Consider the following 15415-nt stretch of genomic DNA (forward strand, 5'->3'; position numbering starts at 1 on the left):
GTTTTCTTCCCCTTCATGGGCGAGTTTAAAGATAGATCAACAAAGAGTAATGAGTTTAAAAAGAAAAAGGTCGACATCCAAACATAAAAAATGTCCGGTTTTGAGCACAAGTGATGACAAGTTTCTTCACACCAAAAATCAAACTCTTAAAATACAAGTACATTCAATTGGAGAAGTCTAGATCTCCCATTTCTTCATTTCCATACCATCTGGAGGACTTCCTTCTACTTTCTTGGTACCAACTTCTTTCCAGTTTGTCGAGAGCACCGTCCCATTTGACTCCACCTGTAAAATAGAATCAACTACATTAAGATCTAGCATATATTACAGGTTACAATTAACACATCGATACAGCTAAATTTTCTTACAAAAGATTTTTTCATGGCTCGTCTTGTGTCCTCATCAGCATCAGCATAGATGTTCTGGAAAAACTTGTTCAAAGCTGCATCACCATCTAGCTTCTCATCCTTTTCCTGAAAGACAGGTGGCCAAGAATCATGCCTTTGACAGAGTGAAGTACTCATAAATAGAAAAACCAATTTAAAAGCAAATAAATTTTGAGCACACCTCCTTCTTCACTTGAGCTTCAAGCTTATCCCAATCTTTGGTAGGTCTTGAGGATGGATAAGTAGGACGTTGAGATCCAGTAACTGCAAAAACAGTAGAAAGAATGATACTTGTTGAAAGGGATATAAGCAGAATGTTCATGTTGGAAAGCTGATCACAACATCAATACCGAAGCAACCACAAAAATGTTCAGGCACAAGCTTTTCGTTAGCTACCAAAAAGCCTAGTCTACCCCATTGGGTTCCCTCATAAACCCTGAAACTAAGCAGTTTGTCAAACATCACAAACAGTTCCTTCCATTTTCAAGAATAAATAATGGACTCCCCTCTATTATTTTCTCACTAATTGATAGAAAGACCTAGTCCATTTTATCATTAATGGTGTATGACTACCAAACATTAAAACGCCCATTCAAATTTCAAAGTGAACCAGTCAAAATAAAATTTTCATTACGCAGTCCGGTAGCAGAGCATACATACGGCTACCATATTTAATTGAAATACATGAGACAAGAAAATTCATAATGCTAGCATTAAGTTATACACATTTTGACAAACAAAAACAAAAGGCGGGCCTACAAGTTCCATGGTCTGCAATGAAAAAATTTTGCTAAACTACTGCAATAGACAAGAACTCCTCCTAGCTTCCCTGACCACCAATTAGGAATTTAAAAGCAAACTGTAGTTTTCCACAAGGATTTACATCATGAACTCCATTAAGTAACCTATAAATTGATTCAGTAAGTAGTCTTCTTTTAAGTTTTTTAATTAAATGTGCACGGTGTGCGGTAAAGTCTTTACGTAAGCAAAGTTACTGACAAAAATGAGACCCATCAGCAAGATAACCTTGATATTAAGTTAAGATCCGAAGAAATGGTTATACTACAAGAACATCAGCCTACCAGATGATACATTAACCCTTCGCAAAACTGTATTTTCCTTGGTGAATTCAAGAGATGTCCAGAATATTGTTTCAGCTTTTGCAAGACGGATTTCCACTTTGGTAGACAAGACATCATATCTGCACTTGGCAGGTACAATCTGTTTGCACAAGTCCAAACACCAGAAAGTACAATAAGGATCAAAGACAAAAATAAGTTAAACAGATAAATGGTTCCAAAAAATAAATGCCAGATAAATCCACTGCTGGCTAAACTAAACATGAGTGAGGAATTTATTCCACATGGAAATAACAACTTCAGTTTAAATTGATTTTCTTTTCTTAATCCCACATCATTGTCAACATCTGATGAAATTCTCTACAACAAAATAAGAAATCACAAGTGTTGATATACTTCTGATTACTAATTGAAACCAATAACTACTACAATACCTTTCCAAATAAGCGAGGTTGTAAATGATATGGCTCTCCGCCAGGAACATCAATGCTAACACTTAGCTGTAGAGAAAAAAATAAAATTAGCAATTCTCTGATATGTCTATATTTACCTAAAAACATTGAAAAAATGAACCACAACACAATGAATGAAGAGTTGCTGTGTATCATACTATCTGTTCACCGAACTCAACAGAAACGCTTTGGGCTGGAATCCCCTTTGCAAATATGGTAACAACCACTTCCTCAGGCTTCTGGTAATATTCATGCCTGCACAGGTGGATTAATATGTTAACCAACTATCCCAATACAGTTATTATACAGAAATATTAATCTAAAACTCTGAAATACTGCTATAAATTCTATCCATATATAAAGCTATTTCCAACTCATACATGCTAGATCCATTTGCATTTATTGGAATTGAGGGAATAATAAATCAAATTGACTTTAAAAGTGACTCTGACCAACTGGTACTATCTGATGTGAATTTTTAGCAGAAATTCATAAAACCAGTTAGACATAATAAAATAAAATAAATACCCTATGGATATGTACTGGGAAACTTGCATGCGTTTACTATCACCCTGTTCTAATGAAACAACTCAACATCATCATTTATATCGTCTTTTAGAATAAGCTTTTAAAGTTTAATTCAAGCATATACAAAATTGTGACAACAACACAATGGCAATATTTGGTCAAAAGTCAAGTCTTAAACCTTTTTATTAACTTCCAATCACAAATTTAATTGTTATACAGTTAAAAGCACAAATTAGAAGAATCGCAGTCCTTATATCAGTCAATTTTCCTTTCCTTCACTTGTTTAATAAATTGACCATAGTATTGCAATACAAATTCAAGGTTAACATAACTTGTACAAAGTTCAGGATGCAATCTATTATACATGAGATGCGGCTGACCTGTGGCAAGCCCTTAGAATTGTTTTGTCATGGGAGAGAATACACAAGAGTGAATTATCATTTTGTTGTGAAATGGAATTAAAAAGCATGCTTTAAAACTTATGTTCTAACAATAAGATAAGTTAGTAGGCATGAATGCAAAGCTATGAGTACAGGTCAATTGTTTAATTTTTGTAACAAGCTGCACATGTTGGATATCTTACTCCAAGTTAAGGGGGAGTGATAGATTATAAGATTTTGGGTTATATATGAAACCAAGACTCCTTAGGTAGATTTCTCAACATTTGTTGATCATTATATTAAGGTTATCTCCTTATTCTAAAGAGATAAATCACCTTCATTCTCAATCTGTTTTCCTTTCCTTCTAGTCCTTTTGCAAATCTAACAATGACATTGCGAAAGAATTAAAAAATAACATCATAATTCATTCACACTGAAAAAACAAAATGTAAATGCTATCAAATAAGAATGTGAAAACTATGAAGAATAGATGATATTGAATCCTCCATGTACAAGCCATACCAAATTCATAAAGCCTAAACAAGAACATCAGATGAACACGAACCTGAATTTCGGTTTGGCTGCTGGTACCACTGGCTCCTGGTTGGAAAGGTTCATCTCTGCCAAAGCATCTTTTGTAGATATTTCAGGGGTCTTTTCCGATGAATCCTTTTGCGAATCACCACATTCCTCTGAAAAGAATGCAAAATCCTTGACTAAGATTAGAAGGACACCAGATATTTTTATTAATCTAAAATCACTCTTTGGTATTTATTTTTTCTGCCCAAACTTTCTTGGTTCCCAAATGGTTCAGCAACATCTCCAGTTGATATGGGTCAATCAGCTTTCATTGCTCACACAAAGAAACAAAGAAACAAACAAAAATGCCAGAAGCAAACTACAAACCAGCTATGCGCTCGTTACATTCCTTTATTAAGCTGGTGAATCTAAGTTCTCCAGGTGCTAGGGCAGCACCCGTTTCCAAAGCTGCCTTAGCTGTCTGATATTCCTCAAGCTTCATGCAGGCAAGGCTGCAAATGATAACAGCAGAAAAAGGAAGATCAATTAGCAAGATTCCATTACATAGAATTTGAAAAAAGAACAACATATAAAGCACAAAATTTACCTTTCAATCATATCAATAAACAGAAAATGATAGTCAAACAATAAAAAACACGACACCCATATAAAGGACTAACACACAATTTTATTTTTCTATTCAAAACATAATTGGCAAATGGCAATTGTAACTGTAACTGAAGGTCCTTAAAACTACTGAACCATAATGAGCCCTGAAAACATCATTATTACCCAAATTTGGACCCCAATAGAACTAAATCATTCAGCCAGTAACACTATGTGCACCTATAATGAGTATCAATTTGGGTCGCAATGATTAGAATAAAATAACACTAAATCACATTATAACAGATCATCATTAGGATCCAAATTGATATTCATTATAGCTGTACATAGCATTACTCATCATTCAGCTTATAGAATGCAAAGATTAAACAAGTGGAATTTCAAATTTTCAACAAAACTGGCGGAGTCGCTCACTAATTGCCCCTTTTAACTCCTTAGGCAGTCCAATGTCTCACAAGTTCATAAGCACACAAGATTCATCCATTAATGTGATTAAATGACTAAAACGATTTTATAATTAGCATTAATAATTAAAAGAGGAACATCTTCTCAACAAAAAACTAAAAACGAAAAAAAAAAGACCCATCAAGATCAGATATTTCGCATCTGTAACTCACGCTTTCCGCAAGTAGGCTTTGGGAATTGAAGGGTTCAACTCAATTGCTTTGTTCGTATCCGCCACAGCCTCTGCGCGTAAGAAGACAATTAACAAACTTAAGTTTATAGATTTCCAGGATACTGAATAATAAAGAACGTGAAAAGAAAGATACCAGTAAAGTTTCCAAGTTTGATGTTGGCTTGAGCGCGGTCAACATACAAGTCAGCGTTATTAGGGCTAATCTCGATGGCTTTCGAGTAGAGTTCGGCTGCAAGCTGAAAGTGATCGTCGATGAAGGCTTCTTTGGCTTTCGTTTCCAGATCGGTAGCCATTGAAGAGAGCTGTAGTTTGCAGAGAAGGAGTAGAAAAGAAGAGTCTAGAAGAGAAGACAAATCGGAGGAGCGACTGTGTGGTGTATTAGTGGTAAAGAATACGATTGAATTTCATTATATTATAAAGACGATGAGCGAATAAATCTAAAATTACCAATTAGTCCATAATAAGGTATACATTGACCATTTTACCCTCAAACTTTGGACCTTTTTTCAGTTGATGTCATTCGAAACCAGTATTTTTATAATTGAACAGGTGAAAGATCCGGTTTGATCCTTCTCAATTTGATTGATGAGATCCCATGGTAGCATTTTTTTTTTTTTATATATAAAAGAGAAATAAATAATATATTATTATATGATTAAATATTATTTTAATATATAAATTTAGATAATATTTGTTATCCTTCATCGACAATAAATTATGATATATTTTTTAGATAATACTCGTCATCTAACAAAAATAACACTTATAATATAAAATTGACAATAAAATACCTTTAAATTTGGACAATACTCGTAGTTTAAAAGTTATCTTTTAGACGATTTTATATTTTTTATTTATTATTTATAAAAAAAATGACTAAATTTTAAATTTAGTATTTTAAAGAATAAATAAATTTTTTAAAATTTAATTAAAAATTATTAATTTTTTAAATCAAAAAATATAATTTTAATATTATTAATAAAATAATAATTATAATAAAAAATTGACAAATATATTCTAACCAACTAAAATTCGAATAAATATTTAGGGTTTTGCAACGGATATATTTGTCATTTATTATCTAAATTTGTTTGATGGTAAAGTGGCCCCATTTCAATGCCAATTGCAGTCGCCTTCGTTTCTGGAGAATTCCATTCCCTCAATCACATGATTCAGAGTCAACATTCATCTTTATCCAAGCACCCAGGAAATTTCATTTTGGGGTGAAAAGGCAATTTTTTACCTAACTTTTCCTTTAATCTTAAAAATATATTCATAATACATAAAAAATTTAAATACTTATTTATTTTTAAAATATCATTAAATATAAATATAAAATTATTTTTTAATAATAATATTAAAAATATTTTATTTTATTTTATTTTTCTTTTAAATTTTAAAAATTAATATTTTATCTCAACCTAAATTTTAAGATTATTTTAAATTCAAACTTTTATGGTGATGGTGCTTAGAAAGGAAGTTGAAGCTTCTTACAAGAATCCATGAAGCTGCAATGCAACTTTCCGGCCAATGTTTTTAGATAAGCATAGCTCTTTGACCCAGTCAAAATCAAAGTCTCACTTTTTTATTTAATTTTTATTAAAAAAATAAAATTATTATTTTACCAATCATATTAAAAAAATATAAAATTTAATATTCCTTCAAAAATTTTAAAAACTAACAATTTCATCCTTATATAAAGTTTTTCAAGTTTAAAAAGTAATATTCTCCCCCATGCAAACCTAATGTTTATAGTCTTTTCCTCTTTGACCATCATCTTCAGTCATCAATAATGATGTTTCTGTCTGAGGACACACAGAATAACATATTTTCATTGCTCACCCTCTCTAGCACGTAGCAATGTTTTTAGATAAGTTTAGCTGCCTAGTCAAAAAACCAATTAGTTTGACTCATTGGCAAATTACGATGTCGATATAATATTGACATAATAGTCAAATTAGCCTGATTCGATAGTTGAATCATAATTTGACATGATTCACCTTACTTAAATTTCAACCTTAAATCGATCCACTCTGATGAGTATGAGATTTCTCAGTCACAACTCAAATTAGATTTATCATTGATTTTTGATATTGGACCAACTAATCTTTGTTTATTTATCTTATTTTTATTTTTCTCTCTTATGAAAATTAGGGGATTCAATTCAGGTCCAATTTGAATAAAACGTATAAAAGTCTACATTAAACTCGATTAATCTTAATGAACTCAAAATCATTAAATTTAAGTCAAATATTACACTTATTTTTATAAGCAATAAAATTATGTATATAATTTTTGTACACAATTTTATACATAAATAATAATATCTTATCATATAATTATATATTATTTTATTTTTAATCTTTAGCTATTTAATTATATAATAATACATCGTTATTTGAATAAAAAATTATGTATATAACACTACTCTTTCATAAATATATTAAATTCGATTCGACATAAATTGAATCTAAAGTTAAATTTTTTTCGTTTGAGTTAAAACCATCTTCTCCGTCACAAACCTACACTTATATATTCTAATCATGCTTTTATAACTAGAACAGTTATCAATTCGATAGAGAGGGTGAGTTAGATCAGTTAATCAACTGTCAAACTAGTTAATAATTCAAAAATAATATTAAAAAATTTTATATTATTTACTTAAACTAAAATAAATTTAGTTTATATTTATTCAAGATCTTGGTCATGGTTTTTATAATAAATTGAAAAAAAATTTAATTTTTTATATATGATTCAATTAATTTGATTGATAATTAACGGTTAAACTAATTAGATCAATCAATCGGATCCGATTTTTATCCTATTGAATCTCAATTTAGACTTCATATAGGCGCCACCAGTTTTTTATACTGACATTTACTGCTTGTAAAGGAAATCTTCAATGCCCGCCTTCGCCTTGCTAACTCAAGTTTAATTCATGCATTGTGCGTCCAGTTTGACACAAACAAAACCAGGAGATGATATCAAAATCAATAACCCACATCGTAAACAGAACTGAAATATACCGAATCGAAGAGGCTTGTTCGCGGCTTATTTCATTATGCAACTCCAAGTCTTTCAAGGAAGGTTTATGCATTCACAGCCCAATTATTAAGTTGGGTCTGCAAGATAATTTATACTTGAACAATAATTTGCTTTCCCTTTATGGGAAATGCTTCGGAGTAGACAATGCCCGCCACTTCTTTGATGAAATGCCTCAGAAAGACGTTGTTTCTTGGACTGGAATCTTGACTGCTTATGTTAAGTACAGAAAACATTACGAGGCACTTGAATTGTTTTATTCTATGATGATTTCAGGACAATATCCCAATGAGTTTACTTTATCGAGTGTCTTGAAATCGTGTTCTGCTTTTGGTGATTTCAACTATGGAACTCGGGTTCAAGCCTATGTTATCAAACATGGGTTTCAATCAAATCCCATTTCGAGCAGTGCTTTGATCGATTTATACTCCAAATGGGGTTTCACTGATGAAGCTTTTAAGTTGTTTGCTTGTATGGAGAATGGTGATACTGTTTCATGGACTGCAATGATCTCTTTGTTTGTGAAAGAGCGAAAGTGGAGCCAGGCTTTGCAGTTTTATGTTCATATGCTTGAGGCAGGTGTTCATCCAAATGAGTTCACTTTTGTGAAATTTTTAGCTGCTTCATGTTTTCTTGGTTTAAGTTATGGAAGACTGGTTCATGGTCACATGATAGTTTGGGGAGTGAAGATGAATGTGGTGTTGAAAACTGCCCTGGTTGATATGTATTCGAGATGTCGGAGGATGGAAGATGCTATCAAGGTCTCAAATTTGACGCCTGAATATGATGTGTTGTTGTGGACTACCATTATATCTGGGTTTACTCAGAACTTGAAGTTTAGAGAGGCTGTTGCTGCATTTCAGGATATGGAGGTTTGTGGAGTGGCACCAAATAACTTCACGTATTCTAGTATCTTGGGTGCATGCTCGTCAATTCTGTCTTTGGATCTGGGAAGACAGATTCATTTGCGAGTGATTATGGCTGGATTGGAGGATGATGTCTCTGTTGGAAATGCACTTGTTGATATGTACATGAAGTGTTCCAATGTGATTGAAAATGGCTTGAGAGCATTTAGAGCAATAACCTCACCTAATGTCATATCTTGGACCTCTTTGATTGCTGGCTTTGTAGAACATGGTTTTCATCGACAAGCTTTTCAACTTTTCACAGAGATGCAGGCTTCAGGAGTGCAACCAAATTCCTTTACACTCAGTAGTATCCTCAGGGCCTGCAGTACAGTAGAATTTGCAAGCCAGCTATTGAAAATCCATGGATATGTTATTAAAACAGAAGCAGATAATGATATAGTCATTGGGAATGCTTTAGTAAATGCTTATGCTGGGTTGGGATTAGCAGGTGATGCATGGCAAGTGATTAGCATGATGAGTCACCGAGATGCCACCACATACACAAGTTTAGCCACAAGAATGAATCAGACGGGTCATCATGAAGTGGCATTGAACATCATATCTCACATGTTTAATGACAATGTCAAGATGGATGGATTTAGCCTGGCCAGCTTCATAGCTGCATCAGCAAGCTTGGCTGCGGTGGAAATTGGAAAGCAACTTCACTGCCATTCCATGAAATCTGGATTAGTGACCTGGATTTCAGTTTCAAATAGCCTAGTTGACTTCTATGGGAAATCTGGATCCTTATCTGATGCACGCATAGCTTTCAAGGAAATAACTGAGCCAGATGTCGTGTCATGGAATGCTTTGATATCCGGATTGGCTTCAAATGGACAAATCTCCTCTGCACTCTCAGCTTTTGACGATATGAGGTTAGCCGGAGTCAATCCTGATTGGGTTACATATTTGTTAGTGCTTTCTGTTTGTAGTCAAGCTGGGTTGGTTGACTTGGGTCTTGAGTATTTCCAGTCTATGGAAAAACTGTATAATTTAGTGCCACAATTTGACCACTATGTCCGCTTAGCTGATCTTCTTGGACGGGCAGGCAGGCTAGAAGAGGCAATGGGTGTGCTACAAACTATGCCTTTTAGGCCAGATACTCTGATCTACAAAACATTACTTGGCGCATGCAAGATGCATAAGAATGTACCTCTTGGGGAAGATATAGCAAGGCGAGGGCTAGAACTTGATCCCTCAGATCCAGCATTCTATGTGCTGCTTGCAAGCCTGTATAATAATACTGGGCATTCTGATCTAGCTGTGAATACTCTCCAAATGATGAGAGAAAGAGGTTTGATGAATCGTGATGCAAGCTTAAAGGATTATGGTAAGAAGATTCATCTCTCAGTTGCAGGACATGATGAAGATGGCGTTCATGAAGAAAATAGATTGAGCTATTACAGAGTTTAAGAATCACATATATCAATACAAAGACTACTGACATGGACTCTGAGGAGCATTGTGAGCCATGGAAAACGATTCCATTTCTTGATGATGAATGCCTATGCAAGGATCAGTGGTAGTCTGTACTCTGGAACTAACTTTTCAAGAACTTGGGGATCATTTCCCAGTCAGGTTAACACTGATATTATCTCTTTCTCCACTTCTCCAGTTTGGACAAGGCCATTTTCTTTCACGAGGAGAAATGGGAAAAGAGTTGTGAGATGTTCAACAGTTTGGCAGCTTGAATCGAAGCTGATGGGTATTGTATCAATCATTCTAAATGGCCGGGCTTATTAAGTTTCAAGAGGCTTTAGCCCCTGTAAACCTTTGGAAAATTCGTTGCTCGTTCTGAATTACATGTTCTGTTTTGGCGTCCTAAGTTGATGAGTTCTGCAACGGTAAACAAATGAAGCCCAATCCTCCATGTTTGACTTCAATGAAAGTAGTTTGTACTAAAAGATTCTTCACACTATGGAGAATACGCCTTCCTGCATTTAGTTTGTTGGGTAAAGGCAAGGAAGAGTTTAGTGCATAATCTGACGTCATAGTTTCATAGTTGCTGAATCAGCAAGTCAGATGAAGTCTTACGAGTTAGAGGAATAAGAGTTCAGTTCCATTTAAAATTTCTCGTTTGAATTCTGAAAGATGATAGTAGAACTAGTTGGGCTGATTTGGTTCGTGTCAAGTTCATATGGATCAAGTTCAAGCCAGAGTTTTAGGTTTAACTGATAATTGAACCAAACTTAAGTTATAAACGTTTAGCTTGATCTAACTTTTAAGCTAATCATTCAGTTAAAATTAGTTTGAGCTTGATTTATACCTTAAATTGAATCAACTCAAACAATTATCAAAACGATGTTATTTCAACATTTTAATTATGATAACACAACATCGTTTTAATATTTGAAATGATGTCATTTTATGTATTAAAACTCAAGTCAAATCAACAAGCCACAAAAACGAGTCAAACTTTGAGTTTTGAACTTCCCCGCCGAGACAAACTCAAGCTCCCCTTCAATACAACTCAACAAACTTGAGCTGAATTTGCACTGTCCTATTATTTATTTGAGCTAAACTTGAACCAGTCCATAGTCAGGATTTGTTCATATCCAGGCCTAGTAGATACCCGAGTCAAGTCGTAAACAGGCTAAACATAATGAGATTGAGTTCATTTAATAGTAGAAAAGATATGGTCGGACCTGTCAATTTGACTTCTAAGAAGCTTGAGCTAAGTGCACATCATTTTCACTAGTTTCGCAACACTCCACCATCAACTTCAGGGTAAATCAAGATACAGATATTTACAAACTTTCGAGCCAATGAGGTTGATCATATAAGTATAAACAAGTTTGGTTCTACACAACAGCCAGATGCTAACTTTGAAAGCCAAAGAATGATTGTGCCAGACTAGTAAGTAATATTAGTTCCACAGAGATGCACAAATAGGATTTGTAAAAACAAAAAAGATCTTGTAACACCTGGTCATGTCAAGATTATTAACCGAATGGTTCAAGTTTGTCTCATAAATCAAACCCTATTCAACCCAAAAACAGGCAGGTCACAAAGCAACAAGATAATCTTCAAGAGAAAAACAAATTCAACCATGAGACTAATTGTTCCTCCAGACAAGTGCCAGGCAGCATATTATTCCTTAGACAGTGACTCACCAGAGGTGACAGCAGGAGCATCCTTTGTGGTAACAGCCTCCAACGTCTTGTAGAATTCCTCAGGCAGAGGACCAGGTCGATGCAGAGGAACATGCTTGGGAACTGGCGCATTATTCTCAATAACTTCACATTCATAGTCATCAGGAACACCCCAAGGATCCCACTCTGCAATCAACCACAGCACATTATACACTGCTACTAACAAATGTGAGCTGTTTCCATGAATAAAATGATACCAAAACAGGTAGCAAAAATCTAATGTAGACGAAAATTTTAGGTGTAATTTTGTTATGACTAACTGATTATGTTTGTAGCCCTACTATAAAGAACTAGAAGAAAATGGAAAACATCAGCCTCATGTCTAGACAAGTGAACATTACAATCTTTTACATAAAAGGTGTCAAGTTAAACATGTCATGTAATTATCAAAACTTACTATTATCATACAAGAAAGAAAGTCAGGTTCCTCATCTGATAAATATATATAGCACTTGCTTAAAAATTGCCCGGTATTGAGCACTCTCAAAACCATTCCTAGAACTTGAAGACCGAATTGATAAAAAAGGGTAATAATAATAATTCTGCTACAAAGGTGTCAAATGACAAAAGGATCAATTTCAATTTGATCAAACAGAATTGGTGCAACAGGAACAAAATGAAAAGAGCCTTTTTCCAGACAGTTCACAAACTCGTATGCTGCTTTAGATGCCATCTTTAGAGTGATTATTCCTTACTCATCGGGAAGCCCAGTAGGTAAATCCAGCAGCATCTAGAATCAATTTGAAAAGAAACTAAATCATCCAAGGAACCCAAAATTAGATTGGGAAGAACAGAAGAAGTAGGCTATGAGCCCATTTTGTATGGCTTTTTTCTGGTGCAAATTTGCATTCCAATTAAAGCTTCAAAAATGTTTTTTTGATCATCGAGAAGCTCTTCTATTCCTCCTTTTGAGTTTCTTTGATAGCACCACTATGAACTGACACAGGAAGCTTAAATTCCAATGATTAAAACTCTGAAATATCCAAACTCATTCATAATAACACTTCCACATCTGACACCCAGTTGATCAACAACATTTTGTTAGTGGTGAAAAACACTCCACTAGTTAATGATCTACCAAGGAGGCTATGCGTACAAGAATTCGTATACAATGATACGAACCTTGGAAGAACCACACTCCAAAAACTAGTTGTTGAGTTTAGAAAGCCTTAAGTCATATAAGCCTCATGACATAAGCCCTTACTTTCTTATGTGGGATCTGAATCTCATATCTTGCACTTGGGTCTTTAGCACACCACCACACTCCACAACCCTGACACTCAAACTAGTTGAATAAGCGTTAGCTCTTTGTTAACCCCATGCAAAAACTATAATGTCAGGCATTATCACCAGGACATGATTGCAAGTAGGAGACATGATAACAACTTTTATACCATATGATCTGAAACTTGAGAGAATCACACCAAAAAAATATATTTTGACCACATTCAAATCACTAAGCCTACTAGAATTCATGCACAGCATCTCATATTTTTTAGGACGCCAATAAAATAGTTAATTCCGATCAAAATCTGCAATTTTGCATGGAAAGGAATCGCCCTAGATAATCATATTTCGGCTCATAACAAAAGAGCCGGAAAGCTAATCGGAATAACAAACAACATAATAAATTTTAAATCGATAAAATATTAATTTAATTCAGAGATAAAACTTTTCACATTACAGAAGAGTAAGTATACGGACCGATCATTTTGGCGATGAGTTTGAGCTCGTCTTGGGCTTCCTCGATAAGCTCCTCAACCTGGCCGCATCCGAGACGTTTCTCGATCATTTCCCAATCTTCTTCCTCTTGACAGACCTTGAGACGGTGTCGTGTAAAGCTCTCCACCGCCTTACGGTATCCCTCATCTTCGGGAACAACCTGGATCTCTTTTAGGGTTTTGTTGTACAAATTGATAAGAACTTCCCTTGCGTTGGGAACCACATCCAGTCCGACGATCCCCGTCGTTTGTTTCACCTTGGCCATCAATGGCCGTCCGATCACGCGTAGGAACATCTTTCACACTTCTCTTCTCTTCTCCTCCCTTCCCTTCTCAGGTGCCGTAGTACGTTATTTGCGTTGTTTTTACTGTATATTTATAGGGTCAATTGGAATTGGACATGGAGAATTGCTTTTACGACGTCGTTTAAATGAGAAAAATGATGGATAGGCCCAATGGACCATGCATTGGGCTTTCAACTTGTCCTAAAATGAAAACCATTTCACTTATAGCTTAGAGACTAAAGTAAGGAGACATTTGGTTTGCAGTAACTAATGCAAGACACAACTGAGTTGACTTGGTTTTAAAAACTGGCTCAACTCTATTTGATTCAGTTTGAATTTTTTTTATTTTAAATTTGAATCAAAATTTAGTTAAAAGATTCGATTTGTTTGAAAACTGAGCTAAATTTGAGATATTTGGTTTGCGAGTTAAATAGATTATTCAATTCAGTTCGAACTTGGTTCATAACTCGATTCAAATTATATTAAGTAATTATTAAATGGTATTATTTTATTAATGAACCACAAATTTGAATCATAAATTTGAGCTACATATTCAAGTTATGAATTTAAAATATAAATTTAAGTCAAACTCGAATCAAATCATTTTTATTTAAATCAAAACTGAACCACCTTTAATGTTAGTTTGACAAATTTAAATTGAGCTATTTTTCATTTGAGCTAAGGGGCATTCGGGTTCAGCTTAGTTCATATTTACCTCTAACAATAACACGTAATTCTTTGGTAATCTGTTTTTTGTTACTAACGTGATGGGGCATATCATATAAGAGTTCATGTTATTACTTCCTCGGTCCACCTTTCATAATTGTATTCTCACTTATTAAATTTTTAAAACATAATTATTAAAAAAAACAACATCGTTTTATCAATGATTTATAAATCTTAACTATAAATTTAAGCCACTAATTTAAATTAAATTCAAACCAAATTAAATTAAACTTTTTCTAACTTAAATTTAACTTAATTTCTAAACAAGTTAACTCTTCTAACTTGAACTCTTGAAAATGAAACTAAACAGATTCAATTTGAGTTTTAGCAATAATAATTGTCCCTCATTTACAAGAACATTAGAGGGCTTTCAAAATGGACAATAAAGTCATTATCAAAGGTAAGGAAGTTGTTTCAATGGGTCGGTTTAGTTTGATGAACAAGAGATCATTACGTTAATTTTAATTTAGTATGAAAATATTTAAATAAAATAATATCATAATTTTTTAATTATTATTAATTAAATATAATAATTATTTATATATACTAATTAAAAATATATATAGTGCTTTTTTCTATTAGTGTTTTTGTTAACTTAATTACCTTGTCATTATAATAATCAAAATATCGAATTATTATTTGGTTATATGATTTTATTGAAAAATCAATTCTTAAAAGTTGTGACCTTGGATAGATCTTTTGTAACTAACAACATCCAACAACTAACGACCTACAAAAAAACAACTTCAAGTTTAGAGGCTTATTTATATGGAATTTAGCATTAAATCAATGAATAAGTTTTTTTTAAGCTTTGAAAATTACTACTTTACCATTATTCATTATTATTGTATTAACGAAGATATATTTCAAAGAATAATATTACGTGTATATATTTTTAATGTATATAAAATATTTAATCATATAATAATATTATATATATATATATATATATATATATATATATATATATATAT

The 15415-nt window shown here is 33.4% G+C and overlaps 3 protein-coding genes across 3 annotated transcripts; 1 reads left to right on the top strand and 2 right to left on the bottom strand.

Moving 5' to 3' along the window:
• Nucleotides 1–32: 32 nt before the first annotated feature.
• Nucleotides 33–5004, bottom strand: LOC123225228 (protein SGT1 homolog B-like). The gene is made up of 10 exons (XM_044649136.1): nucleotides 4742–5004; nucleotides 4589–4658; nucleotides 3732–3856; nucleotides 3391–3517; nucleotides 2076–2172; nucleotides 1900–1965; nucleotides 1469–1607; nucleotides 568–650; nucleotides 369–473; nucleotides 33–285 (listed from the first exon to the last, which is right to left on the bottom strand). The coding sequence occupies exons 1-10, from the start codon at nucleotides 4899–4901 to the stop codon at nucleotides 178–180; spliced, it is 1080 nt and encodes a 359-aa protein (XP_044505071.1). The 5' UTR covers nucleotides 4902–5004; the 3' UTR covers nucleotides 33–177.
• Nucleotides 5005–7450: 2446 nt separating this feature from the next.
• LOC123225278 (pentatricopeptide repeat-containing protein At5g52850, chloroplastic) lies at nucleotides 7451–10497 on the top strand. The gene has a single exon (XM_044649202.1). It carries the CDS (start codon nucleotides 7587–7589, stop codon nucleotides 9969–9971), a length of 2385 nt encoding a protein of 794 aa, XP_044505137.1. The 5' UTR covers nucleotides 7451–7586; the 3' UTR covers nucleotides 9972–10497.
• Nucleotides 10498–11471: 974 nt separating this feature from the next.
• Nucleotides 11472–13798, bottom strand: LOC123226212 (probable NADH dehydrogenase [ubiquinone] 1 alpha subcomplex subunit 5, mitochondrial). The gene is made up of 2 exons (XM_044650747.1): nucleotides 13415–13798; nucleotides 11472–11836 (listed from the first exon to the last, which is right to left on the bottom strand). The coding sequence occupies exons 1-2, from the start codon at nucleotides 13725–13727 to the stop codon at nucleotides 11649–11651; spliced, it is 501 nt and encodes a 166-aa protein (XP_044506682.1). The 5' UTR covers nucleotides 13728–13798; the 3' UTR covers nucleotides 11472–11648.
• Between the last annotated feature and the right edge of the window lie 1617 nt (nucleotides 13799–15415).

Source organism: Mangifera indica, chromosome 9 (assembly GCF_011075055.1).
Source record: "Mangifera indica cultivar Alphonso chromosome 9, CATAS_Mindica_2.1, whole genome shotgun sequence".
NCBI classification, from domain to species: Eukaryota; Viridiplantae; Streptophyta; class Magnoliopsida; order Sapindales; family Anacardiaceae; genus Mangifera; species Mangifera indica.

Coding starts and splice junctions, on each gene's coding strand:
- LOC123225228 (XM_044649136.1), bottom strand. CDS start 4,901: ATGGCTACCGATCTGGAAACGAAAGCCAAAGAAGCCTTCATCGACGAT. Junction 3,857..4,588: donor AAAGCCTACTTGCGGAAAGC/GTGAGTTACAGA, acceptor TATCATTTGCAG/CCTTGCCTGCATGAAGCTTG. Junction 1,608..1,899: donor AACCTCGCTTATTTGGAAAG/GTATTGTAGTAG, acceptor TTGTGCAAACAG/ATTGTACCTGCCAAGTGCAG.
- LOC123225278 (XM_044649202.1), top strand. CDS start 7,587: ATGATATCAAAATCAATAACCCACATCGTAAACAGAACTGAAATATAC.
- LOC123226212 (XM_044650747.1), bottom strand. CDS start 13,727: ATGTTCCTACGCGTGATCGGACGGCCATTGATGGCCAAGGTGAAACAA. Junction 11,837..13,414: donor ACTCATCGCCAAAATGATCG/GTCCGTATACTT, acceptor GGTTGATTGCAG/AGTGGGATCCTTGGGGTGTT.